Source organism: Arachis ipaensis, chromosome B7 (genome assembly GCF_059453495.1).
Source record: "Arachis ipaensis isolate K30076 ecotype BB chromosome B7, ASM5945349v1, whole genome shotgun sequence".
Taxonomy (NCBI): Eukaryota; Viridiplantae; Streptophyta; class Magnoliopsida; order Fabales; family Fabaceae; genus Arachis; species Arachis ipaensis.
The window spans coordinates 5,143,895-5,171,272 of record NC_142442.1 but is presented as its reverse complement, the minus strand read 5'-3'; the positions used below and the strand labels follow the sequence as shown (position 1 = coordinate 5,171,272).

At 35.3% G+C, this 27,378-nt stretch overlaps 1 protein-coding gene and 4 pseudogenes across 3 annotated transcripts; 3 read left to right on the top strand and 2 right to left on the bottom strand.

Annotated features, from left to right (window-relative positions):
* Positions 1–1,845: 1,845 nt before the first annotated feature.
* LOC107606466 (pentatricopeptide repeat-containing protein At1g71210, mitochondrial-like) lies at positions 1,846–4,124 on the top strand (annotated as a pseudogene).
* On the top strand, positions 1,928–12,402 carry LOC107609564 (pentatricopeptide repeat-containing protein At1g15480, mitochondrial). 3 transcript variants are annotated; one of them, XM_088493842.1, is made up of 4 exons: positions 1,928–2,141; positions 10,677–10,761; positions 10,866–11,157; positions 11,353–12,402. In XM_088493842.1, exons 2-4 carry the CDS (start codon positions 10,685–10,687, stop codon positions 12,343–12,345), a joined length of 1,362 nt encoding a protein of 453 aa, XP_088349968.1. In that variant the 5' UTR covers positions 1,928–2,141; positions 10,677–10,684; the 3' UTR covers positions 12,346–12,402. The 3 variants fall into 3 exon arrangements, with proteins under 3 accessions (XP_088349968.1, XP_088349967.1, XP_088349969.1); XM_088493841.1 differs by lacking the exon at positions 1,928–2,141 and adding an exon at positions 10,555–10,609 and having other exon boundaries at positions 10,696–10,761; XM_088493843.1 differs by lacking the exon at positions 1,928–2,141 and adding an exon at positions 10,590–10,624 and having other exon boundaries at positions 10,696–10,761.
* Positions 12,403–12,455: 53 nt separating this feature from the next.
* On the top strand, positions 12,456–14,035 carry LOC107606467 (putative receptor-like protein kinase At1g11050 pseudogene; annotated as a pseudogene).
* Positions 14,036–15,701: 1,666 nt separating this feature from the next.
* Positions 15,702–16,942, bottom strand: LOC107610077 (urease accessory protein F pseudogene; annotated as a pseudogene).
* Positions 16,943–17,135: 193 nt separating this feature from the next.
* On the bottom strand, positions 17,136–17,712 carry LOC110264809 (uncharacterized; annotated as a pseudogene).
* Positions 17,713–27,378: the final 9,666 nt, after the last annotated feature.

The following is a 27,378-nucleotide window of genomic DNA, read 5'->3' as shown; positions in this document are numbered from 1 at the left end:
ATACCGGAGCAAGTATTACTTAAACTTGACCCTGTCCCGCACCGTTCCACTAAAAATTCGTCTAGAGCGGGAGTAGGGACGGGAGTGAATACCCGCGAATTCGAGTAGTGTTGTCACCCCTAATTATACTCTTAAAATTTTCTTGTTGTGATACCATTTGAATTAATCTTTTATAAAAAAAAAAACAAAACAAAATTAAATAAATCAAAATATTATCTAACTCAAAAATTATATTAATTATAGCCATTAATTATATCTTTTAAATTTTTCTATTTTATATCTGTAATTATTTTTTTATATATAAATTTATATTCTTGGATTAATTATAAATTTCAAACTTTCCTATTTTATACTTGTATTTATTTGCTATTTTAGCTTTGACGTTTGTTTTACATGTTAGAATATATTTAATGATTATTTTTATACATTTTAGAATATATTTAGTTCATATATATTCTATATTATTATAGTTAAACAGTTATGATTATTTTTTTATATATTATTATATTTTAATGTTATTATAGCACTGTTTTCCACCTACTAATGACGTGATCTCATATTCTCATTCTTCTAACATATCTTTCATGCGCTGCACAGCTCAACTATGGAGCCATCTACTTCTACTTTGTGACTTAGAAATCTGTCCCTTGTTCTTTTTGCTATGTGTCAATCTTGCTTTTATTTTATCTCTATAAAAATATTTCTGTACCATATAAATCACTTTATTAAAAATACTTTAAATATAAATAAAAAATTAAATATTTTTCGTACATTACACGAGCACATACACCAGTATTATATAAAAATTGAGGTAATACATTTAATAATAAGATTGACATGACAAATTGAGAATTTTTTTTAATTTATTTTTTTAACTCATTAAATACAATTTATTACGGTGAAAATTATAGCTAATATAGTGCACTCTGAATTATACTTTTTATAATTTGTAAAAAGTTCAAAGTAATTAAAAAAAGTTAAATAAAATTGGATAGTTAATTTTTTTATTTGAAATCTTTTATTAATCATATAAATGTTAGTTATAAAAGTGAATTTTAATCAAAGAGACTAAAATAAATGTTATTTAATTTTTATAGAAAAAAATATATCATTTAATAATCATATTAGATGTACACTAAAATTAGCTATTAATATAAAATATATGTTAAAATATAAAATATATATTGAAAGTAAAATAAATAATATATTTATATATAAATATATAATGACTAATTTTAATGACTAATTTTAGTATATAAATAATATTTTTGAATATTTAAATATCTTACAAGAGAAAAGCATCATTTTCTCTTTATTAAAACCTTTTTGAATTTGACTTTTCTAAAAACATGTTACTTGTTTAAAATAAAGTGAAGTTTTTTTTTTTACTTTTTAAATAAAAATAATATAATTAAAAAAACAAAAATCTTGACAGAAAAAAATTCAAAATTAAAATATTTAAAATTACATATGATCACACAAGATATCTTAGACAAAACCAAGCCTTGTTTAATATACTTATTTGGTTCAACTATTAGTGTTTTATCTATTTCTACTTTCAAGTTTTTACTAAGAATTAGAATAAACAACAAATATTTTTCTTTAAATTTTAGGTTTTACACTATAAAAAAAAAAAGAAAAATATTATTCCACTTGTTTGTAGGTTCACACCCTTCTTTGTACCCCCTTCTCCTGCGTTAAGAAAGAAAATCGCTTATGCCTAGCCAATTAGTTAAGCCAATTTTCTGCGCCAGCACTGCATGCCAAACTGCTCCACAAAATACACGTGTTGCAAGGAAAGCTACTCTACGAGAATCTCTGTAAATTTAGATCTGTATTGTATAATTCACCCTAAAACATATAACCAAACGCAGATCCCTCTTCTCTTCTTTCCTCGTTCACAACGACCACCCTTCTTCCTTCTCTCCTTCGTCATCTTCTTCTTCTCATAACTCCTACACCGTCTTAAGAAAAATAAACCAAAACGACGTCGCATCTTCCATCAAGGACTGGTTCAACACGCTTGACCCACTCATCACCCGAATCTTTCAGATTCTCTCTTCGACCGACTCCTCCTCCTATAACGACGACGCCGCCGTCGATGCCTCTCTCTCCGCCCTAACGCTACCCCGTCTCGACGAGTCCTTCGTCCTCACCGTACTCCACCATGGCACCGCCGCCGCACACGTCTACCCCTGTCTCCGCTTCTTCCATTGGGCCGGCCGCCAGCCCGACTTCCACCACACTCGCGGCACCTTCTCCGCCATCTTCCGAATCCTCGCTCCCGCCCCATCAGTGGAAGGCCTTGACGAATTCCTCCAATCCTTCAATCGTCGTGGCCCCGCTTTGTGTGGGAGCAATAGGTTTGGTCATGCTGTTAGGTTGGTTAGGGAGTTTGGGAATTTGGGACTGGTGCCGTTGGATCATGCTTATGGGGTTTGTATAAGGGACCTTGTGCAGGGTGGCCGGTTAAATGAGGCCTTGAAGTTTTACAGACAGAAGAAGGAAGATGAAGGATACATTCCTGGTTTGGGGAGTTACAACCTGTTGATTTACAAGCTCTTGAGGGAGAACAGACTCATCGAGGTGTATGATTTGTTTACAGACATGTCTGAGACTAATGTTCCGCCGAATACGGCTACCATGAATGCTGTGCTGTGCTTCTTTTGTAAGGCGGGGATGGCGGATGTAGCTCTTGATCTGTTCAAGTCGAGGTCAGAGTTTATGCTGTCCCCAAATCATATGGCTTATAAGCACTTGATACTTGCTTTGTGTTGGGACGGAAACGCCAAAGAAGCATTCAGTGTGTTCAAGAGCTCGATCGATCACTGTTTTATTCCAGATACAGGGACCTTTACTAGGCTTGCTAATGTTCTGTGTAGAGAGTGCATGATTGATGAGATGAAAGAGTTGCTCCATTTTGCCTTGGAATGGAAAATTATGCCTAATGCTTCCACGTATGACAACTTTATAACGGCACTGTGCCGGACAGGAAGAGTGGAAGATAGTTATTTGATACATGGGGAACTTAAAGGTGCGTCTTCTAGCAGGGCCTATGCAAATATGATAAAGGGTTTTAAAGAGTTGAACAGGGGAGATATTGCTGCTCGTCTTCTCGTTGAAATGAAGGAGAAGGGTCATAAAGTGACACCGGCTCTATGTAGAGTTGTTGTTTGTTGTTTACTTCAGATGGACAATTCAAGGTCTCGGTTTTTGAGTTTGTTTGAGATGCTGTCTCATAATGATCGTCAACATTATATTTATGATTGTTTCATTGATGCGGCTGGGCATGCCAAGCAGGCTGAGTTGGCTTGGAAAGTGTTTGAGTTGATGCAGAGGAATGGCATTCAGCCTACTTCATCTTCTCTATTTCTTATGTTGAAAGCTTATTTGGAAAGTGGAAGGACTTATGATGCTCTTAACTTCTTTAATAATGTTTGGTCCCGTGGATTGGCTACTAGAAAGTTATATAATTGCTTGGTCGTTTCTCTCTGCAAAAGCAAGAATCCTGAACCTGCGTATCTTCTCTTACAACAAATGTTAAGAGACGGTTTTCATCCAAGCATTGAATGCTATGAGAATCTTGTACTGGCGCTTTGTTCATCGAAAAGATATCATGAGGCAGTGAATCTTGTTAATGTGTATGAGAAAATGGGACGTCAATTAACCTCTTCTCTCGGTAACATACTTCTTTCTCAATCTATGTCTTCACTGGAAGTTTACAATGCCTGTGTTCGTTTAAGAGGAGTGAAAGAGGAGGGAGAAACTGATTGGTCAATGCTTAGCTTTGTGGTTGGTGCATTTTATGATCATCATAGAGTTAGCCATGTTGAGGACTTGGAGAAACTAATAGCAAAGTGCTTTCCACTTGACATTTACACTTACAATTTGTTGTTGAGAAAAGCATGTAAGAGTGATATGGGGCAGGCTTGTGAGTTGTTTGAAAGGATGCGTCGAAGGGGCTTTGAGCCCAACCGGTGGACTTATACCATCCTGGTTTATGGTTTCAAAAGGCATGGGACGAGAGACGAGGCTGAGAGGTGGTTTCAAGAAAGTAAAAGGATATTATCCAACAAAGAAACCAGAATGCTCATTTTAAGGAACAATTGATCAGTATGCGTTAGATATGCATTGGATTTAGTTTTTTTTGCAAGTTTGATGTATTGCATCTTAACCTCATTTGATGGTAATAGTCATTGCCCAAGAAATAAAAAATCAAATATGATACAAACTTGAAGCTTCAGATAGGGGATTGCTGTTCCTTCATTAATCTGCAACATCTTCATTGCATCCTTATTTGAGCATAAGCTATATTGGTTTATCTTCATTTGACAATAATTCTCTCTTCTACTGGCTCTTATTTTGGTTTGTAGAAGAATTAATCTGTCCTTTTTACCTTGGTTTCTTTAATGATTGTGTGCTTGACTCCCTTCCTTATTTAGATTTTGCACTTGGAAGTCATATTTTAGTTCTTACTTCTGGTTGCCATTCATCAAAGTTTTCCTCATATTTCATCAAATGATTAGCCTCAAAATTTTCAAAAACAGGATTCAAGTATGTTGATCTCTGGGTGGCCTCTTTTATTCTTTTCATGAACATATTTGCTAGCTCCAAACTAGTAAATTATTATGAGATCTTAGTATCTATATTTGTCAGGGATTATACAAGTTTATATATACTCTTCTTAGAACTCATTTTGCTAGAAACTTGCTACTTAGAAATACAGATTGAAAGCCAATGTTGTAAGAGTAGTTTGGGAGAGCTTTTCGTATAAGGTCTACTGCTTAGTGCAAAAAGAATCTAATTGAAAACTCAACAAACTGATATTGTTGAAAGAAACTGAGAGACGAGAAGAAAAAGAAAGGAGGAAGAAGAAAACGCAGGGTGGAGGATGAATATAGAGTCCAGCGGTTGATGAGGAGACGTGAGAAGTGTTTCAAAATTTCAAATTGGAGAAAATGAAACACTGGATTTTGCAAAACGTTGAACTATTGCATCTTTTTCTCTGGTGTTTGCACTGCCAAACTTAATGGAGTCATGGTTCAAAGGATCTCATACATTTGTCAAGAGAACGCGTAGCGGTTTATTGAACTCGACAATGAAAAAACTGCGGCAAACACTACCATACATATAACATGTTGTTCCTTAAAATGTTGTCTATGTCATTGGGGATAAACTCAAAGGAACTCATGAACCTTCTATAGAGGTACTCAGCTTGTTTAATTTTGACCCTTGAAATTTTAATGTTGGATGAGATTTGGAGATAGTAGTGGATCATATGATTGACTAAATATTGATAGCCTCCTAAACTTGGTGTAAGTGAACTTCTCCATGAAAATCCTTTTTGAGGCAATGTTGTCTTTCTCTCTGGCAATCTATGCATAGTCAACATCATTAGAATTGAACTATTCTTCTAACCTCATCACTAGACTTGATCCCCTCCCTTTTCTTCTATGGTTTGGTTTTGGTGAAACCTTTCTTCTATGTAGATATTAAGATGTATCACTTATCCAATTCATAAAGGTAAACTATAAATAGCTAGTTAACATATTTGATGTCATCCACCAAAAAATATATATATTTAGTCTCTCTTATCCAAACAGCGATGTTTTATTGTGCTCACCACCGATATTATATATTAAGATATTCTTTTTTTTTTGTCGATGATATTTTTTAAACTGTTAGATTAAGGACTCGTTAATAGATTACTGCATGTACCGGACGAGATTATTTAATTGGACGAGTGAGTAAGAAGTTAAACAAAACACTATTACTAAGAATCCAACTCAAAAAATAATATTTAAATAATCGAAGTAACTATAACTCGTAAGTTTGTATTTGGTTTTATGATTTTGTTTATCGTATTATGCTATGCTTTAATTTTGTTGATTATATATATATAGCTCACCTAAAAAGAAAAAATATGAATGATTTGTGCGTAATGCATAATATTATTAACTCGATACAAGCTTTCAATTTAAAATGATCTGTTCAAATAATGTTTTGATTTTGATTTTTGATTTAACACCCAATTCAACCAGTCTTCACCATAAAATATTTTATTATACTATGAAAATTTTTAAGGTATTCCACCAACAACAAAATTATTATAGCTAAAAACATATACTACACATTCCCACCAACACCACTCCCCATTAACATGCTTAATTCATCACCTTAATATGTTTTCTTCTCTTTTCCTAACTCCATTGATTTATAAGTACCTTAGCATGCTTCCAACTACTATTAAACTTGAGCATTCTATTTCCAACAATCTTTATATTTTTATTATGTCAAATAATCTAAATAAATAGTAAAGAATAATCTACCTCATTTATGTTTATATAACTCCTCTAACATCTTGTTGTATTCAATTCTCAAACTAAATATTAATATTATTAGCACTCATTTATTGCACACATTCCCAATTTTAGAGCATCCATTGCATCGTTTTCCACTTTTGACTCACAAAGTATACTTTTCTTCTTCTATTTTATATGCACAAAAAAATGTTTTATTAATTTCTTTTAAATATTTGATTGCCTCCTAGGATAATATTTGAAAGCTAATTATTAACTGAATTTTTTAAATAAAGTAAAGTATCGTTTTTGTCCCTAACGTTTGGGGTAAGTCCTATTTGTGTCCCTAACGTTTAAATCGTCTTATTTGTATTCTTAACATTTATAAAAGTGATTCAATGTTATCCTACTATCAATTATACTAACAAACCAGATTATATTTTTCAATTATTCTCACTTGGATGTATTCATTCTCAATTAGGTCTCACTTGGATGTGGTCGATTTTAATATTATACCCACTATTTGTGTTTAGATTCAATTATATCCTAGAAAAGTGAATTATGTAAATGTTGTAAGAATTAGTTTCAACATTTGATGAGCTATTTTTTGGAGTAGATCATCGATTCTATCCCAAATATTTGTATTCTAACTTCAAGAAGAGATTTTTAAAATTCAAACTAAAGCGCTCATGATGTATAATTGACGGCAGGATAACATTGAGTCACTTTTACAAACGTTAGGGATACAAATAGGACGATTTAAACGTTAGGAACACAAATAGGATTTACCTTAAACATTGGGGACAAAAACAATACTTGACTCTTTTAAATATTATTATTTATTTATTGAAAAAAATAGACTATCATCGGTCCATGTATCTAAAATATATTTTAGAAGATATTAATTGAAAGTTGATAATTTGAAGATGAAAAATAATCTAAAAAATAATTTGAAATTTATGAATATGAACAACCTTTGATTATTTCAAAATGATAATTATCATGTTAAACTAACCTCAATATTAAATATCAAATAATGCAAAATATAATTTCATACCCACTTTAATAACTTTACCATATATACAATAATGTTTCTCATAAAAATAAATTATTTTAAAACTATTTTTTGTTGTTAAACCATCCAAATATAAAGTAATAATTTTGATATAAATTAGCTTATATATAAAAATTAAAGTAATTACATATATATAATTATTAAAATTAGTTTAGCTTTTTCATTCAGTTCCTTTTTTGAATACATTTGAGAATTAATTTCTTTTACTAATTTTTGTAATAGAAAATAAGTCAAATATGTTTTATTAATGTAGTATACACTTTCTTTTTTTAATTTGGAAAATAGTACAAAAATCTTTCAAGGAGTGGACCAAAACGCAAAATTCCAAAAAACTGGCCCATTTATATTTTTATAGTGTACAAAAGTAGAGAGAGAAGGATTTTAACTAGGGTTCATATATGTGGGCTCTTACCGCTCATTTCTCTCAACCGGAGAGCACCTTAGTTCTACGGTTATTCGCCAATGAGCCTTGGCTCTAATGGCATTTCTCCCTCCTCCCCATTTCAAGGTCTAGGGTTCAAATTCTAGAGAATGCAATTGAAGAAAAATGTGATAAAATATGTGAGGAGTGTGTAGGTGTGTTATGTATCTAAAATTGGGAGTTATCCAATCCATTGTGGTACCTAGGATTGGGGGTTGTCCAATCTACTGACAAAAAAAAAAAGGTTACTCCAATAGGCAGACGAAGCTTCGAGTTAGTGACAGTATCTGACTATCTGCTACTTTACAAGAAGCTGCACCTGGATTCAAGTTCTATGAGAAAAAAATAAACTTTTAAATGAATTCATTTAGTGTATGGATGTATAATACATGAGTAATATCTAGGATTTAAAGTTATCTAATTCATCTGACTAAAAAAAAAAATACTCCAATAAAGAGTAATTTCTTAAAAAAATCTTCCACTATACTAAACCAATATCTAACCCACACTATCTTACCAAAATCGATAGTCTCATCTTCAAGATTTCAAACCAACAGATAAGAGATGGAGGGCCCTAGTCATGAGACTGGTTATAAGCAGGAAGCAATGAAATCGTAGCATAGGGCTAACTTTGGAGCGGAATCTATAAAAAGAAAAACCATCACTATTAGATGCAGGGATCAGAATCTTTTTAAGCCTGTATAAATTTAGTTGGAAAAATTATAGCAGAAAAAAATTTCAGTTTTAATTATGGAAATCTAAGTTTTTTAGTTGTAATTGTACTTTTATATATATATATATATGATCTAAGTTATTTTTTTTTTACTTCATCAAGGTTAGCTTTTATATTTGTTCTTAGTTTAATTACATCATAACTTTGAAACTAATATATAAACTTTTTTATGGATTTAATTTGATCATATTTATGTTCTAATCTTTTTAATTAATTTTTCATAACATCTAAAACCATATTAATGTAGTTAAGCTATTGATGTACTTTTTTAATATTTCTTTTGTCTATATTTTCTTCTATTCTATTGTTTTTATATCGAGTGACTTTTGATCTAGTTCTAAATTTTGGGTTACTTATAATTTTATAGTTTCTTTTAGTGAATTCTACTATTTATCCTATGCTGATTTTTTAAACAGTAGTTGTCTTATTTAAAGGATAATTTTTTTTTTAAAAATCTTGAAAGTAATTTTTAAACCAGTCGAAGAAGTATAAATTGATTTTATTTTTTATTAAGTATTCATAAATTTTTTTTCTTATTTCTATGGTTTCTTTTTTAGAATATATAGTAAAATATCATTTTCTCAGTTTTGTATTATATTATGCATTAAAATTTTTACTAATCCAATTTTTATCAATTTCAAAAAGTTCTTTTATTATGATTCCTAAGATTTGAGAGGTAGCGGGTGACTAATTAGTTTCTCTTTCATATAAAGGAGTTGCTATATTTGGTCTAATATTATTTATCTCTATAACCTCCTCGTTTATAATAGAATTGTCTATAAAGTGCCTAGAACTAATTTCTTCTTTATTCTAGTAATCTGGTATTCTAACTGATTGAGATTTATTCATTTTTAATCTAATGTTTGGACCTTCTTTAATAGTTTCTCTAATATCTATGTTTTCTATTTTTTCTTCTTCTACTATATCCTCTAAAATCCATTCTTCCGGGATATTTTTTATTAGTTTTTTATGTTGGAATTTTTTAGGTGTTTGAACAAAAGATCTTCGTAAATTAGCGTGAATAATGATAGTTTCATTTTTGACGATTCTCTTCTAACCCTAAAATTATAGTTTACTCTTATAATTTTATAATATATTATATAAATTACTTCAAAAGGATCATATTTTTCATCGAAAATGTCTTTGGGTGTCTTAATATATAATTTAAGAGTTTTAGAGGTATATTCATTTTTAAGACTCATAGAAAAATTTGGATAACAGTTAAAAAATACTGGACCATCATAACAATTACTTTTTAGTATAGCAATCAGCGAATCTCTAAATTTTTTTAATCTTGTATCTCGTAAAATTATTAAAATAGGGATATTTATTCCTAGCCTAAAGTTAGGCTTGGCAGCTACTTGAAAAAGTCCTATATGAATAAAATTATAACCTTTTTTTTTGTGTTTTCTTAATTTTAGTTTTTCTAGGATGTTTATAATATGGTTATTACTAGTTCTTGGGTAGCTATATTCTATCATATGTATTTTATTATTTATTTGTTCCTAAAACGCTTGTCTTTTGTAGACTTTATTTTTACTTATAAGGGATACAGACAAATTGTGAAACTTTTCTTCTAACTTTACTATTTGTAGTAAGGAATAATGATAATGAAGCCTCCGGTTCATGATCGGAATTACAAATTACAGACAATTGAAATCGAAAGTGAATAGTATTTTAGGTTTTCATTCCTCTCTTTTCTCTATCACCGTAGAACTCTCACTCTCTTAATGAAATCAGAAATGTTTGGAACTTGTTAAGTGTGGGAGAAAGCTTTAATAGTTGGGCTTGGGTCCAATTCAATTGTTTTAGCCTATTAGTCTAATTTTAGACCAAAATTTTTAAAATTAGTATCTTAATTTATATTTTAAATATTTTTACTTTTTAAATTATAAAATTTAATTTTTTAATCTCTTTTGGCTAATAATTAATTTATTAGTTAATTATTTATTAATTAACTGAAATTTACATGTATATGAGCAGAGTAAATTATTTGGATTAAAAAGTTATTGAGATGGGTTTATAAGAGAGCTAAGAATTGATCGTGAGAGATCTTCCTGTGACATGTCGTCCTTAACGAAGTAACCATTCTCATTGTAAGAGATTAAGTCTCAATTGGTGTGTGAAATATGTTTTTTTATTAACTAGTTGTAAATATGCTTTCCAGCGGCGATCTTTCTCTGTTACCTTCAAATATGTGGTCTCTTAGTGGTCGAGCATCTCTTCTTCTCAGGTAACCTAACCCTAATCGTCTTTTCTCTCTCTCTTTTTCGCTGCTATAAAAAAAATTAATTGTGATTGCAACGTAGTCAATTCTGGTACTTTGGAGTCTTCTAGAAGGACATATGATCGTTTGTTGTTGCCGAATACGTTTTACCATTCCGGGCATGCCTCCCTGAAATTCGCTGTGAGTAGGCGCGAACTTTCTTCGCAAGGTGATGCCAATAGCATGATAGATCAGGATGGTTTGGAGGAATCACACTGCGAATTTACAGAGAAAGAAGGACTTCTTGGTTTGCTTACGGATAAATTTGATAAAGAAAGGAAAGAAAAAATCAGACAAAATATCTCACGGGCATGGCGCAAGATTAACCTTAACCCTCACAACCCTGAGTGTAAAGCTGAACTGGTAATTAAATTAATTTCTCATCAGTTATTTGTTGTAAGTATGTTCATGTGTTAACTTTGGCTTTTTGTATGTTTATTCTACTTATTTATAGCTAGTTGTAAATACTAAATACTTATCTTTTGTTTTTCATTTTTACATGAATAATGTCTTACCGTGTGTGCTTTCATTTATCTTTTTATGGTTGGTTTTGTGTAGATTGAGAAGTTGGTAGAAGCAAAAAGTCTGAGTGAATTTAGGGAGAGATATCTTCCTACTTATGTTAGTTTGATTGCTAAATTGTCTGATTATGAGCTACATGAATTAGAGAAGTACTTTGAGGGTTATCCAGAACCTTCTAAAGGGAAATTTGCTGGAATTCTTTTATCAATTCGTGGCGCTCAGGCCAAAAGAAATGCAGTTTTAGTTGAACACTATATAACCGTTGGGTTAAAAGAAGATGCCAAAGATTTATTGAAGAAGATGGAAGATGAAGACCTACAAAAGAATCCTCGGGTTGGTAGGTATTTACTTCTGTCTTATGTGAAATTGGGTGATATAGATGAAGTGAGAAGAATTTGGGAGCTTTGTCAAGTTAGCCCTCGAAGGGAAGTGTGTCTGGCTGCAATTAAGTCTCTTGCTGAATTGAATAAAATTGATGAAGCAGAGGCGGCTTTCGAGTTTATGTCCAAGAGAGGGCTGCTTCTACCCAAAAACTACTCACTTATGCTGAAGATTTATGCAAATAATAAGATGGTAAAAAAGGGCACCGATCTCGTTATGCAAATGGCAGACAATGGGATCCAAATAGGCCCATTGACATGGGACGACCTAGTTAAACTTTATATCAAAGCAGGGGACGTTGAGAAGGCAGAAACCGTTTTACAGGAGGCAATCCTGCTGAACAAGGAGAAACCATATATCAAGTCTTATACTGCTATTATGGAACTTTATGCCAATACAGGTGATATCCATAGTATAAAGATGATTTGGCACAAAATGAAAGAAGTGGGCTACAAGTTTAGTTCGAGGCAATACGAAATTCTACTACAGGCATATTTAATTGCCAAGCTTCCGGCACATGGAATGAGGGACATGATGAAAGCCGATAACATAGTTCTCAACCCAGTTCTTCGGCGTTTGTTGGTTCAAGTTGATCCTTTTCATAAGATTGAAACCTTAGATTTGCGTATCTTTAATGTACGAAATTGAGGAAATTAACAGATTCAAGTTTTTTAATTATTATTAAATTTGTATGTGCTTTATTATGAGTTAATAGTCAATTTCATCCCTAAAAGATATTTCGATCTCCATTTTCGTCTTCGAAAGTCAAAATTAATCAAAATCATCCTCCAAAGATACCTTACCTGATCACGTTCGTCCTTCCGTCATCTCCCTAACTGAGTTGGCAAACGTCCGCTGACGTGGGCCGTTAACTGCCAAGGTAGCAGAGAACAAAAACGACGTCGGTAGAAAGCATTCTTAGGATTGAAATGTCGCCGTTTTATCTTCAGGGGATGGATTCAAACGTTGCAATCCGTTACCCCCGTTCTGTCTTTCACCATGGCAGCACTTTCACCTTCACCTTCTCCTTCTTCTCCTTCAACATGCCCCATCTACTTCAGCTATGTTAAGAGAGTTCCATGGAACCTTTCAGCATGTGAGAATTTCCACTCTTTATCATCAAACTTGAGCAACTGTTGCACCTCGCTCTTATCTCTAATCGGAATAGGGTTCACGCAGTACCATAAAAGCAACTACAAATTTTAACCTCCCAAACCTTGAAACCTCAACCTCATGCGTCCATGATTTCCAGCTCAATTCCTTGTCTATCCAAAACAACCTCGTTGACTTGTGCTTTGACCCTCACCAGTTCGTCATGTCCCGAAACGTCTGCGCAGGAATTGAAACCCTAACTAAAAGATTGGGACAAGAAGCTTGGTCAAATCACGCCTCTTGATACTAGTTGCAAACAAAACCTCACTGATCTTTCGCTATGTGATGTGTGTCTTATTGCGGGGTTTCAGGTGCAGCATAAACTTGTCTCCATTGATGATAATGCTTCTCACTCTGAAAATTATTTCAAATTTACTATTTTATATGCTGCTGCGTTTGTGAATCAGTATGGACCTGAAAGCAATGGTGCCATGAGTTGCATCTTTGGTATGTCACTTTACCCACAGGGTGGTGGTTCTGTTGGAAAAAGTCACCAGTGTTTGGTTTTTGGGTTAACTGGTGCTGGTGTTGCTTTGTTAGTTATGTCTTGTTTGTTAGGGGTTTATATTTGGTATGATAGGAAGGTTAGGAGGAAGAAGCTTAATGATGATGAATTTGATTTTGATCCTGAGGAACAAGGGTCTAGGCGTAGGTTGAGGCCGAATACGGGGCCTATTTGGTTCAAGATTGATGAGCTTGAGAAGGCTACTGATAATTTCTCAACCAAGATTTTCATTGGCATGGGTGGATTTGGCCTTGTTTTCAAGGGGGTTTTGTCCGATGGTTCGGTCGTGGCGGTTAAGAGGATCTTGGAATCTGATTTTCAAGGGGATGTGGAGTTTTGTAATGAGGTGGAGATTATTAGCAACCTGAAGCACCGGAATCTGGTGCCTCTTCGAGGCTGTTGTGTAGAGTGTAGTGGTGATGATGATGAAAAATTTAATGACAGGGGAAGCCATAGGTTTTTGGTTATGATTACATGCCGAATGGAAACCTTGAAGACCATCTGTTTCTGGTGAGTGAGCAGCAAAAGTTGAAGAAATTGCTGACTTGGCCTCAAAGGAAGAGCATAATCTTGGATGTGGCAAAGGGGCTGGCTTATCTGTCGTGCGATGCATGTGTTCACGGCGATGTATTTATCGTTCAAATTGGGATTAGGGTTTATCCACTCCAGGGACTAATTTAACGTCATAAACAAGAGTTATCTTGTCATCAACAACATGCTACAGCCTGACGTTTGCCACCTTGGCAGTTAACGGCCCACGTCAGCGGACGTTTGCCAACTCAGCTAGGGAGATGATGGAAAGATGAACGTGATCAGGTAAGGTATCTTTGGAGGACGATTTTGATTAATTTTGACTTTCGAGGACAAAAATGGAGATCGAGGTATCTTTCAGGGACGAAATTAACTATTAACTCACTTTATTAATATTATTCAACTTGCTTGCACCTCTAAGGCCATAAGAGCCTTTTTTTTTTTTCATTCTTTTTTTAATTATTATAAGATTTAAACCCAACATGAGTCATACTAATTTTATCACCACTCGACCAACCGTAGATTTATATAGGTGCGTGATTTTTATAAAGAGTTCTCTTCCATATTTTCTTATTGACTATTTACCAACAAGAAAAACTAGAAATACTTTTTCATATATTTTTTCCTTTCAAAATAATTATTCTTTTTAATTTAGGCGTTAGGATTTAGTTTATATATATATATATATATATATATATATATATCTTAAGATTATTACTAATACAAATTTTTAATTTTTTTATTTTGATAATATAAAATAAATATATTAGAAATTAAAGTTTATATTTTTAATATTTTTTTAATTGATAACTTTAACCTATGTTTGCTAAACTCTACGTTTTACTTCCAATTTAATGTATCAGATACAAACATTACATTGTTAATAAAACTAAAAATAAAAGAGAATTATTCTAAAACGATGCCTATTATTTCTTTTTAAAATTAGAAATATTATTGACCCATTTGCTAACAAGTAACAACAAATAAACTACATCAACGCATGTAAGTTATTGAGCTTGTAGTCTTGTTCTGATTACACATATCTCTTTATTTTAATTCCAAAAAATTTTTATAGCTCTTTCAGTGATTTACTATTCAATTCAAGTTCAACATGTTAGGATCTGGATCATTGTTCCTAATCTTAACTACTATATAACCAGTTTTGATACAAATGGTCTGAGATTTTGGCACAAAAGAGATACAACCACACACACGACATTTCTTTAATTTATTTCTGTAATTGGTTAACTAATAGATCTTAACATGATATTCATTTTTGTAATCTTATACTTAAAAAATCATATTAAATATACACAAATCAGTCACTAATTAATTATTATGTATAAAAATACGTATTTGATATCTACTAGACTACTAGATTTAAGCGAGTTTGATTTTTTATCTATTGGAAGTTTTATATTTCACTGTGATATGTTTGATTATTCTAATAGCGGATTATTTAGTTAAAAGAAATATGTAAATTAATATATATAAATATATAAATATTGATAACTGATTTTTTTATGTGCAATTAGTATTTTTTTTCTTTAAATTCTAATTTTGTATTTTTTTTTTTTGGAAAAGTCTAGGGACCAACAACTTTGTTAAATTCTGGCCAGCATATAACCAGCAATGAAAAGTGAGTCATTGGATAAAATTTCACACCAATCTCACACCATTAAAACCATCATTGATGGCTACAAATCACAAAAGTTGCTGCCCCTACCATTCCTTTTTTTTTTCCCTCTAGTGTACATTTCTTTCAAATGTCACCGTTAAAAAAAATGGAAGATAGGGAAAAGAGATTGAGGGCATATAAAAAAATAATTACAATTTTCAATGGCATAATACAATACAACATTGTTATAAATATATATCGGAGCATATAATTTTTTAATGGCATAATAATTGCAAACACACCCTAACATTGTCTCTTCCATTCAAAACTCTACCATGTCTATGTGCTTCATATTATGAAAAATACAACATCAGTATTATGTTTGTGCCTTCTAAGACGAAAAGAGCCTAAAAAATAAATAACCATGGCAACCCTGCGCTGTATCTAGCAGAGGTGCAACTTGGCATGCATTGTCAACGTCGCGATTCTTCCATTTCTCTAGTATATCTTCAGCATTAGGAGCAAGTTGATGCTGCAAAACTGCAGCACCGAGAGAACCTATCAAATTCAACCTTGTAGCAGCAGAAATAACATCCCTCATTGTGATGTACATATAAGCTCTTTGAGAATCAGTACTATCTAATCCTAGTGTGCCACATATAAGTCCAAATATAGGAGCATGGTGAAAAGATACAGTACCTGATCCCAAAGAAGCATTTCTCATTGTTTTCAGAAAAGGGAGTTCCGAAACACAGCCAAACCCACCCTCATTAGTGCAGACCCTTGTGAGATCGATGCCTTTCGGCTGACTTCATTTGTCAGTGTGGCATCCAATAGTTTGTTAAGATTGTGCCAGGTTTCCAACTTGGGCAACACAGAAGCCGAGTGCACGAAAGGAAGGAGTAAGCTTCCTGTGTTCTCCAAGACATGGATAATTAATGTCGAGTTCATCTGGATTTGAGACTAGGTTGGACTGAACTGCTGCTTCAAGGCCGAAAGAGTGAGCAAAGCCGCCGGTAGGTAGAAGAGAATCAAGCAACTGCCATTGGCTCCACTGTGAAATGGAGTCTGCAAGGCGAGGTCCGTTGTCACACCCTTCACTTATTTGCATTGTAAATGATACTCAGCTGGCATCGACGACAAATATCAGATTCCCACAAAAGCCTAGAGGAAGAAACCAGGCTTATGCATTCAAATTCTTCAAGGAAATTGAAATACTTGCAGACATCATTTGAATATGAATTACATATCATACAAGATATAAAACTCAATGTCTTGACCAAAATTGAGCTCCCAAAAGCATGATCTTGAGGTCACACGGAAACAGCTCAATCGTTGCTCCAAACCTATCTTCAAACAAATGCTTAAAATCTAGAAGAACCGTGAAAATTTCCTCGGTTCCAATTCTTTAATTATTCTGAACTCTCTATGCCATGCTTGTTAAATATTAACCATAATTCACTTACGGAGGGAGTAGGACATTTATTTATCAGATCTCATTATGAATTTGATCTCACTATCTTGTTCTGTGTCCAAACAAGGATTTGCAAAAAATGTTTTTTCAGTCCAATCAGAAACATATCTTTCACCGTAACAAATCAGCATGTTAAAATCAAATTGCACAAGGAAGAGTTGAACAATCTATTAATGATGATTCTACATTGTGTTATAAAAAGACAGTAGTTCCAACTTAAAGACAATACACCTATGCTATCACATTATCTATTATCTCTGTCCCTAATATCATTACCCAAAAGAAAAGATAGAAGAGAAAGGGGGGGGGGACTAAGACTTGTTTTCTTGGGATTTATCATCGTCCCTGTTCATGAAATGGAATCCCATAATATACCTATGTTCTCCGGTACCAAGGCAACGGGAGCAGTAACCAAGACCGCTTCCGCCACAAGTTCTACGCCATTTTGGCCATTTGCCTTTCGGGAGCATTTCCAAATGAACCTGGTTTGTCCTTCCCTTCCCACAACACTGGTGGCAATCGACTCGTCCACTCTCCTCACATACTACACAATGCGGATCCGGCTTCTTTTCTCTTCTTCTTAACATTTGACTCTGTTCTCATAATCCAAGATGGCTTAGTGAGTGAGATGTGACTATGTGGTGACAACTTGGAGCAGCAAAGAGGAGGTAGGCCATTGAAACTCCCACTCTCAAATCGAACCATTGTCAATAAACTCAGGGTCCCAATAGCCATCTATCTAAGCAAGCAAAATATTTCCAGTATCTACTCCACCATGACCCTTGATATCTGAAACAAACGGGCTTCTTACTCACTTAACATTTTCTCAAACATCTGGTGGGCATGATTGTGACTGTTCCTAACAGTGTGTATATTGAAACAACATTACATCCCTTTAACTCGATGGTACTCCATTTATTCTATTGTACTATACACTCACCTAACGAATGCATCATCTGTGATTATGCTGATTGAAAAAATGAAATATTCGAGGATTAAATCATAAATTTGCAACAAAAAATAAACCAAAACAAAATCGAAACATTATTGGATAATATCATAGTACTTAATATTTTCTATTGGTAACAAATACTTATTGAAGTAAGGAAAATATGCAATTAACTCCAGAATTCATGACACAAAAAGTATTGAGATTCAATTAAAATTCACAAAAAAGAATCAAAAGGATATGTAAAGTTTACCAGGTGAAAAAGGTGGTGACACTGAATCTGAGGCCAAACCAGAGAGAGATCACCTGCTTCAGCTGAGCGGCCATGCCTAATTAAGTTTACTATAACAAGAAATTTAAGTTTTATTAGAATGATTACTAATTTATTTTAAGGAGATTAATAAATTTTCTATTAATATATGACCAATACTCATGTTCTAAAGTGTTATCTCAAGGGAACAGAGGTGAATGGATTTGGAGTATAAGTCGTCCAAAGTTTATGAACAATAAAAGTGACAGACATGAGAGGTATCTCTAAGAGATCTCAATGTCAAATTTAGCGAGTATATGAGCAGAGTAAGTTATTTGAATTGAGAAGTTACTGAGATGAGTATCTATAAGAGAGCCAAGAGTTGATTGGGCGAATAATTATCGCCCTTAACGAAGTAACCATTCTCATTGTAGAAGATTAAGTCTCACTTGGTGTATGAAATATTTTCGTTAGTAGATACTTGCAAATATACTCTCCAAGTCGAGTCGAGTACCAGACTAGAGAATTGATTTCGTATGGTATTTTTTAACCGACGAACTAAAAATTAATATGTTGCGAATTAAAATTTCATTTAAGAATTTGTCACTTTGTTGTTGATTAATAGGTTGTTGTATGCACAAAATAGAATTTGAACTTTTGACACTTATTTAAATAAATTAATAAATTAATAACTAAATTACCTAAAATTGGTTAGGTATCGAAATTATATCAGACCAAGTGGTATTTGGCAACTTGTTGCGATCTGAAATAAGCTCAAAGCATCTCCTAAGTCCTTGTCAAATCCCTTTGCCTTTGGACGGATTGCAGAGATTGGATGATACAATGAGTGAAATTTGGACTAATATGCGATAAATTAGTTATTGGTCTGTTGGATTGAAAAGTACTATGAATAACAAAAAAAAAATACAATAATGTATAGTTTTTAATTTATTTGTTTGTCAAGTAAAAAAAATATCAATTTCTATGTGATATAAATGTAAATTATACTGATTTATTATAATTTAAAATTTGATATAATGACTAACCGTTAAAAATTTTTTTGGATTTAATCTGAAGTTGGTTATCTTGACTGTGCTTATAGTCTAGTTGATGTCTGATTAAAAACATAAATAAAAATAGAACAGTCTATCTATCTATACAAACTAGAAAACAGTAGGAATCATCAACGACGTGGAAACTTTTGGGATTTTAGAATTTTCTCTAAAATAAAAAACAGACAGCACATGAAGTGGGCGAAGTCAAAGAGAGTAGGTGAGTTACTTCAGAGAAGTGTTCACTCTCCTCCTTCTCTCTTTTTTTTTTTTGAAACAAAGGAAACTCAACACTGTAAAGTGGAGCAAACAAGTTAAACAACAAAACTATATGGAAAAACATAACATTTTAGTCTAAGTCAACAATGCCATCAACAACCTGCAGAATCACTAGCAGTCCATTCATTGTAACTCTGGATTGTTCTCTTTATTACGAAGTCAACACCTGTTTCCTTATCATTAAAGATCCTAGCATTTCGTTCCACCCAAATATTCCAAATCACTGCGAAGAACCCAGTCAGCCACCTCTTCTGTTCTTGTTTTCGCTTATGCCAACCAGTCCAACTCTCAAACAGTTCTCTAATGGTACCAGGAATAACCCAATCTTCACCAAAGGACTGCAACCAACTGCACCACACCTGCCATGTAAGGTCACAGAGAAGAAATAAATGCTTGACCGATTCTACCTCCTTCTTACAGAGTACACAGATATTATCAGTTGGCAAAATAACGCCTAGCCGACTCAATCTCTCCTTGGTATTAACTCTACCAACAAGCACAAACCATCCAAAAAGCTCAATTCTCGGAGGTACCACTTCTCTCCAGACTGCACTTGTAAAACTGTAACTCGTTACCTCCGCTGACAGAGTCTTCGATTGTAGGACCTTCACGACAGAGTTGGTAGAGAATATCCCTTTACAATCAAACTTCCAAACTATATGATCCTCTTGCCCATCTGCCAATGTCACCGTCCTTAACCTCTCATGAAGCTGGTTGACAAGCTCCAACTCCCATTGGAACAACTCCCTTCTCCACTGAAAATTCCATATCCACTCGAGTTCATCCCAAAAACCACAATCCCCTATCACATACCCTTGTTGGTTTGAAATAGAAAAGAGTCTTGGAAAAGTCCGTTTTAGGGGCTCACCTTGCAGCCAGTTATCTTCCCAAAACAGGGTGCTCCTCCCATTCCCTACCTCCCTCGCCAGGCCAGTAAGCAGTTTGTCCTTTAGCCGCTGCTCCTTAATGTTCAAATGACAAATGTCTTTCCATGGCCCTCCTCTACTCGGCAACTGCTGATTTGTTAGCATTTCATCAGAGTTCAGGTTGTTACACGAGCATACAATCTTTTTCCACAATGGGCATTCCTCCTTTGAAAACCGCCACCACCATTTGAATAAGAGGGCTGTGTTTCGAAGCATTGCATCCCCAATCCCCAAGCCCCCATCCTTTTTCGGTGCCTGAACCAACTCCCACTTAACTAACGGGATACCATCATTACCATCCCCCTTAGACCACAAAAATCTCCTTTGTAACACAATAAGTTTATCCGCAACCGCCTTTGGCATCCTGTACAAACTAAGGTAATATATTGGTAGGCTATTTAGCACTGATTTGATGAGCACCAGCTTACCCGCTTTGTTCAGGACCTTCGCTTTCCACAGGCTAAGTTTCTCTTCCACCTTATCTATTATCGGTTTCCAAGTTTTCACCATGCGCGGATTCGCACCCAATGGGATGCCAAGGTACCTCACTGGTAAAACCGCTTCATTGCACCCCAGCATACCACACGCCTGATCTACCCATTCCTGATCACAATTCACTGATATCAGATTTGACTTATCAAAATTAATGCTGAGCCCCGACATCAACTCGAAACACCGCAGCAGTCTCTTATAATTCACAATTGTGTATGTGACTGGTGGACAAAACAGTATCGTATCATCTGCAAATTGTAAGTGTGACAATTCAATATGCTCTCCTCCGACCAGTAGCGGAGCAATGCGTCCATTCCTAACTGCTTCTCCCAACATCCGATGCAACACCTCGACCACTAGCACAAATAAGAAAGGAGAAAGAGGATCCCCTTGTCTAAGGTCGCGCTCCATGTGAAACGGCTTGGAAGGTGACCCATTTATCAGAACAGACATAGTGGCAGTACTAACACACTCCTTCACCCAATTCCTCCAGCGCTGTCCAAACCCCATTTTCTGTAACACTATATCCACAAAACTCCATCGAACTCTATCATAAGCTTTATGAAAATCCAGCTTGATGATTGCTGCTTTTTTTTCTCCGCGCCTTCAGCCAATGAACCGTCTCACAGGCGATGAGAGCACCATCATGAATTTTTCTGCCTTTGACAAACGCAGTTTGAGTCTCCCCCACCAACCCCGGCATAACTGATCTCATTCTTCTGACCAGGACCTTCGAAATCACTTTATACACACATCCCACCAAACTGATCGGTCGAAGATCCTTGATCTCCTTCGCACCCACAAATTTTGGGACCAGGGCCACCCATGTGGTATTCACCTCCGTTGGTATCTTTGAACTGTGGAAGAACTCCATCACCGCTGCAGTGAACTCAGGACCAATTTCTTCCCACCATTTCTTAATGAAGTTCATATTGTACCCATCACTCCCTGGTGCTTTAGAAGAATCACAATCCCAAACCGCCTCCCTGATTTCCTCTACCGTCGGTAAAACCTCCAAAGCTTCTGCCTCAGCTCTGCCAACTTGCTTTAACAGCCCATCTCGAACCCCAATCCGTGGAGCATCCTCCTGGCGATACAACTCCTTGTAGAATCCCCTTATTACATGCTTTATTCTTGTCTGATTCCTCACAAGCCGTCCATGAATCATCAGGGCATCAATCCTGTTATTCCGCCTTCTAGCCGAGGCAATGTTATGGAAATACCGGGTATTCCTATCCATATCCCTAGCATGCTTAGACCGAGACATCTGCTTCCAATGGATTTCCTTCCTTATGTACCACTTTTCACAAAACCTCACCAACGCCTTCCGTCTGGCCTCTGTTGTACCATCATAAATCCCATTACTAACCTGGTCGTCCAACTTTATGATCTCATCCTCAAACTTTTGCAGTCTGTTATCCATATCACTAAAGTTTTCCTTGTGCCATTTTCTCAAAGGTATCGTCAATTCCTTCAGCTTACCAATAAACGGACCACCTCTCAAATTTTGCCATTCATTCTTTACTGTCCTTAGAAAACCCTCATGGGTAAACCAGGAATCCAGACTCCTGAACAGTCTAGGGCCCCCGCTTGCTCTTGTAGTCTCCATAATCAACGGGCAATGATCTGACAATCCCCGTGGACCACCTTTTAGTCTAATGTCAGGAAACTCCTCCACCCATTCAATAGTAACCAACACCCTATCAATTTTGCTACAAGATTGACCCCTGAACCATGTGAATTTCCTATCATTAAGGGGTAGATCCACCAGTTCCATGTCTTGAACCCAACTCTTAAACTCTTCCGCAGTTACCGACAAACTCGTCGCCCCTTTGCGATCCTCAATTTGCAAAATCTCATTAAAGTCCCCCAACAAACAGAATGGAACCTGACACAAGCCTGCAACATAACTCAACTCCTCCCATACCACCCTCTTTTCCTCCCTTCCATGTGCCCCGTACACCAAGCAAACAGCACACTGAAAATTATTCTTTGTTAATAAACCTTCAATGCACACCCACCTGTCACCTTTATGACAGTTACTTCTCTTAAACATCATGTCATCCCACATCAACAAAAGCCCCTCGGCTGTCCCAACAGACTCCACAAACTCCCAACCCACAGAACTAGTACCCCAAATCCTAGCAACATCATACTTCGAAATAACCTCCCTTTTCCTCCCCATCTTACCCTTTCTTAATTTTTTTTCTCTAAAACTCAGATCCCCTTTCTTCATTCAATTTTGAAACCTCGCGGTCCCAATTCTTTTTCTTCAACCTCTCGCAGAAGTTACTTCAGAGAAACGCCGCATCTTCATTCTAACTCACTTCGCGAATTCACGCTCCGTTGAGCTGCTCGGTGTCTCTGTTGTCGAAGGCGATCACGAGGAGCACGGGCAACCCGACGCCATGACGAAGCTGGTGGAGTTTCCAAGTGTGGAAGTGAAGGAGAATGATGTCTGTGTAAAGATGTATGCACACCCATAAACCCTTCGAACATTAACAGAATACAAGGCTTGTATTCTGTCAGGCCAAAGCCACCCACAGTTGGTGTATGAAGGTGTTGGAGAAGTTTACTCCATCAGCTCCGCCATCATTTCTCTCTCTCCCGGTGACTGGGTTTAGGGTTCTCCACCCTCCTTTGGTGTGATCTTTTCTTTCTCCTTTCCTCAATGTTAATTCACTTGATGAATAAATTCTATTGTATTTTTTCTGTTTGGAAAATTCACGAGTTTTTTTATTTTATTTTGGTTAATTTTCAGTTTTATAATTTCTTGCGTAATTTTTTAATAGTTTGTTTCATTTTTACCAGGTTGAGACCAGATTGCAGAATTCTTGAAGAAGTTAAAGAAGTATTACATTATTTTTCCAAATGAACGCGTCTTTGACCCAGGTCATGTTAAAGAAGTTAAAGAAGAGTATTACATATGGTTTTACCTCTACCAAATGGGGATGTGGATATATCAATGCTAAAAGAAGCTGTGCAGATACTCAATGAAAAATTTGAGATTGAGGTATTCATGACTAAATTTGTTTTTAGTTCAATTGTGTCATCCTTTTTGAATTATTGTGCAACTAAATGGTTAGGAATATTTGCTACTGATTTGATATTGTATATGTCAATACTACTATTTCTTATTTTGATTTTGAGGTGGTTTATGATCTTAATGATGAATGCAAGAGGGCTTTGCTGGAAAAAGTGTTCTTTGATGAAAAATAGATAACCATCATACACTACTACTAAGTTATATATTGAAAAGAAAAAGATTTCCAGAGCATAATATGTGTATCACATTATTCTCTTATAGTAATGTATGCTTCTTCAATTATAACTTATGCTTTATGATGATTATTTATTATATCTTAGGATATGATTAGTGAGTTATCCATCCATCCATACAAACTAGAATTCATGTAGTTTCATCGCCGATGTTGAATTTTCAAGCGTTTTAGGGTTTCTTCAAAATTGAAATTCGTCAAATCCCAGGTTTCTCTGGGGGATCGCGTGTTGGTGCCAATTTCAAAGGCTTGATTTTGGTATCCGCGACCTGCGATTGGTTAGTCCGAAGTCATTCAAAACATTTGGGATCAGCTAATCTCTTGCATTATCGTGGAGTTGAAACCCATTTTGACCCCTGAAATTTGGAGCTGGTCTCAATTTCAACCCCCAAATTTTTAGTTACCCAATTAACACCCCCAAATATTGGATCGTGCCTCACGTTTGTCCCTATAGTTATCTCCGTTAACGGAGAGCTGATGTGACACGTTAAGTTGACACGGTGTGCATCTATGTGGCACCCAACTTGCCAGAATGGATGTGTGATGAGTGAATGATGTGATAAAAGTTGTTTTCACTCAATATGAGTCCATGCAAATTAGGGTTTTAACATATACGTAGAAGTCAAATTAAGTGAAAACAACTTTTTGCCACATCATTCACTCATTGCGCATTCATTCTGGCAAGCTGGGTGCTACGTAGATGCACACCGTGTCAACTTAACGTGCCACATCAGCTCTTCGTTAACGGAGATAACTACAGGGGCAAACGTGAGGCACAATCCAATATTTGGGAGTGTTAATTGGGTAAATAAAAATTTGGGGGTCGAAATTAAGGCCGAGCCCAAATTTCAAGGGCCAAAATGGGTTTCAACCCCATTATCGTGACATCATTGGTAAGTGGTCTGGTGTGGATGAGGTGTTGTGATGATCTTCTCTCAGTAGTCAGTACTTTGTGTTAATTTGTTTTAATTTTGTTTATTTTTAAATTGCCGCGAGTTTGGGGGTTCTGGATCTTTTTTTTAGTCATGCGCGTATTAATCGGTAGTTTCAACTATTTAACTATTTCATTGCAAAATCCATTTTATTGTTTCATCAATGGTGGTTTATATATTGAATTTCATTTATGCAGAATTTTGCTCATTCATATGTTCTGGAATGCATTTGTTCAAAATTACTTCTTTAGTATATCTATAAATAATTAGCAACATCATCAATTCTTCACTGAGGTGAATTCTTCTCCCACTTTGAATTTTTCTTCAAAAAGGAAAAATGAATTGATTGTGCTTAGGTGGGGAAAGTAATTCTCTTATTATTACTGACATGGAAAATCAAATTTTGGTGGTCTGGTGGGAGAAGTGACATCATCTGCTATAACAAATAGTATCAACTTCTATTATTCTGTTAGAAGAATTATTTGGTCAACGAGAGTAGGTATCGTAACTTGTGGCTTACTCTCACTCGCACTCTCCTTTGTCGTTTTTCCTTTCTTATTATTACTCCATGATATAAAAAAGAATGTGAGAAGAAGATTTGTGTGATTGGCGAGTGAAGTGAAGATGAATGGAAGAGGTAGATAGAGATATGGTGTGCCGAGGTACAGCGCCAGTGGAGCACTTCTAACAGCGTGACTTTTTTTTATTTTGCTGCTCCCTTTGGGTAGAATTTTTTAAGCATTTTTCTGTGCTCGAGGTTATTTGTCGAAATCATTGTCTTGGATCTTAACTGTTTAGAATTAGTTTGCTTTTATTAGTTTTGCTATCCATGGTGGGACAATTCTTAATTGCTTAAATTAAGGAATGCTAGTTTGTTTTTCATAATGGTTATTCTGCACTAGCTCATTATTGTTGGGCTTGCCGTTTTATTGTTTTGCTTTATGAATGACAATGTGTTTTGGAGTCATGCACTCATGCTTAGGTGGTAGATATCCATAAATCTATTAAGGATGGGCATACCAATTTGAATATATGTCTACTTAAAAAGATAATCTTTGTTTTCTATTTATATACAGGAATCATTCAATAATATCAAGATTTGAAGGATTGGATCCTATCATGAGGCTCAAACTTGATTTGGTTGAGGTTATTATTTTTGGTTTATTATTTTTTTTAGACTATTTTTTCATGTAACTGATATTTTGATATACTTACATATAGAGGTGTGGAGTTGAAGTAGGTTAGTAGGTCACATAAATTTATTGAAGTTGTCTACTAAAGAATTTATTTGCTGTATTAGGATATTTCCAGTGATTCTATCATAATCCAAATTTTGGTAAAGAGTGTGATCATTTTTGCCCCACCAAGAGCATATCCTTGATAGTAGAAAACTCCACTGTTGGTTGTAAGGCCCACATCGGTTGGAGAGGGGAACGAAGCATGCCTTATAAGGGTGTGGATACCTCTCCCTAGCATGACGCGTTTTGACGAGTGAGTGTGGGGGGGCTTCGGCTAGCATCCCTATCGTCAAAAGCAAAACCGTGAGGCCTTGTGTGCCAAAGCGGACAATATCGTGCTAGCGGGTGATCTGGGCTGTTACAGATGGAATAAGAGCCAAGGCTGCCGAGTTGTGTAACGCCAGCTTGTAACCCAAGTGGGGGCAATTAAGGTGATGGAACAAGTGCTTCTGGCCTGCTAGGTTGGGCTTGCAAGGGCAAATTGTTGGTCTGCCCACTCCAAGTTGAGAGTTGGGCCCGGTAGTCTGGGCGAAGGCCCAAGGCTCCTCGGCTCCTAGAATGGAGGGCAAAACCGTGAGGCCTTGTGTGCCAAAGCGGACAATATCGTGCTAGCGGGTGATCTGGGCTGTTACAGATGGACAATATCTGGGCTTTTATAATTTTCGTCCCCGTTATATTGGACCGTTTGAGATCCTGAAGAGAATTGGGCCAGTGGCTTATAGAATTGCCTTACCGCCGTATCTTTTGAATTTGCACGATGTGTTCCATGTGTCACAGCTTCGGAAGTATAATCCTGACGCAAGTCATGTTCTAGAACCAGAACCAATCCAAGTGAGAGAAGATCTAACACTCCTAGTAATTCCGGTGAGGATTGATGACACCAGTGTTAAACGATTACGAGGAAGGGAAGTATCATTGGTAAAAGTAGCTTGGAGACGAGCTGGTATCGAGGAACATACCTGGGAACTCGAATCAGATATGCGAAAGGACTATCCACATCTCTTT

Excerpts from the sequence above, each read along its gene's own strand:
- LOC107609564 (XM_088493841.1), top strand. Across the intron at positions 10,762-10,865 it reads CGAGCATCTCTTCTTCTCAG|AAGGACATATGATCGTTTGT; the intron begins GTAACCTAACCC and ends GGAGTCTTCTAG. Across the intron at positions 11,158-11,352 it reads CTGAGTGTAAAGCTGAACTG|ATTGAGAAGTTGGTAGAAGC; the intron begins GTAATTAAATTA and ends GGTTTTGTGTAG.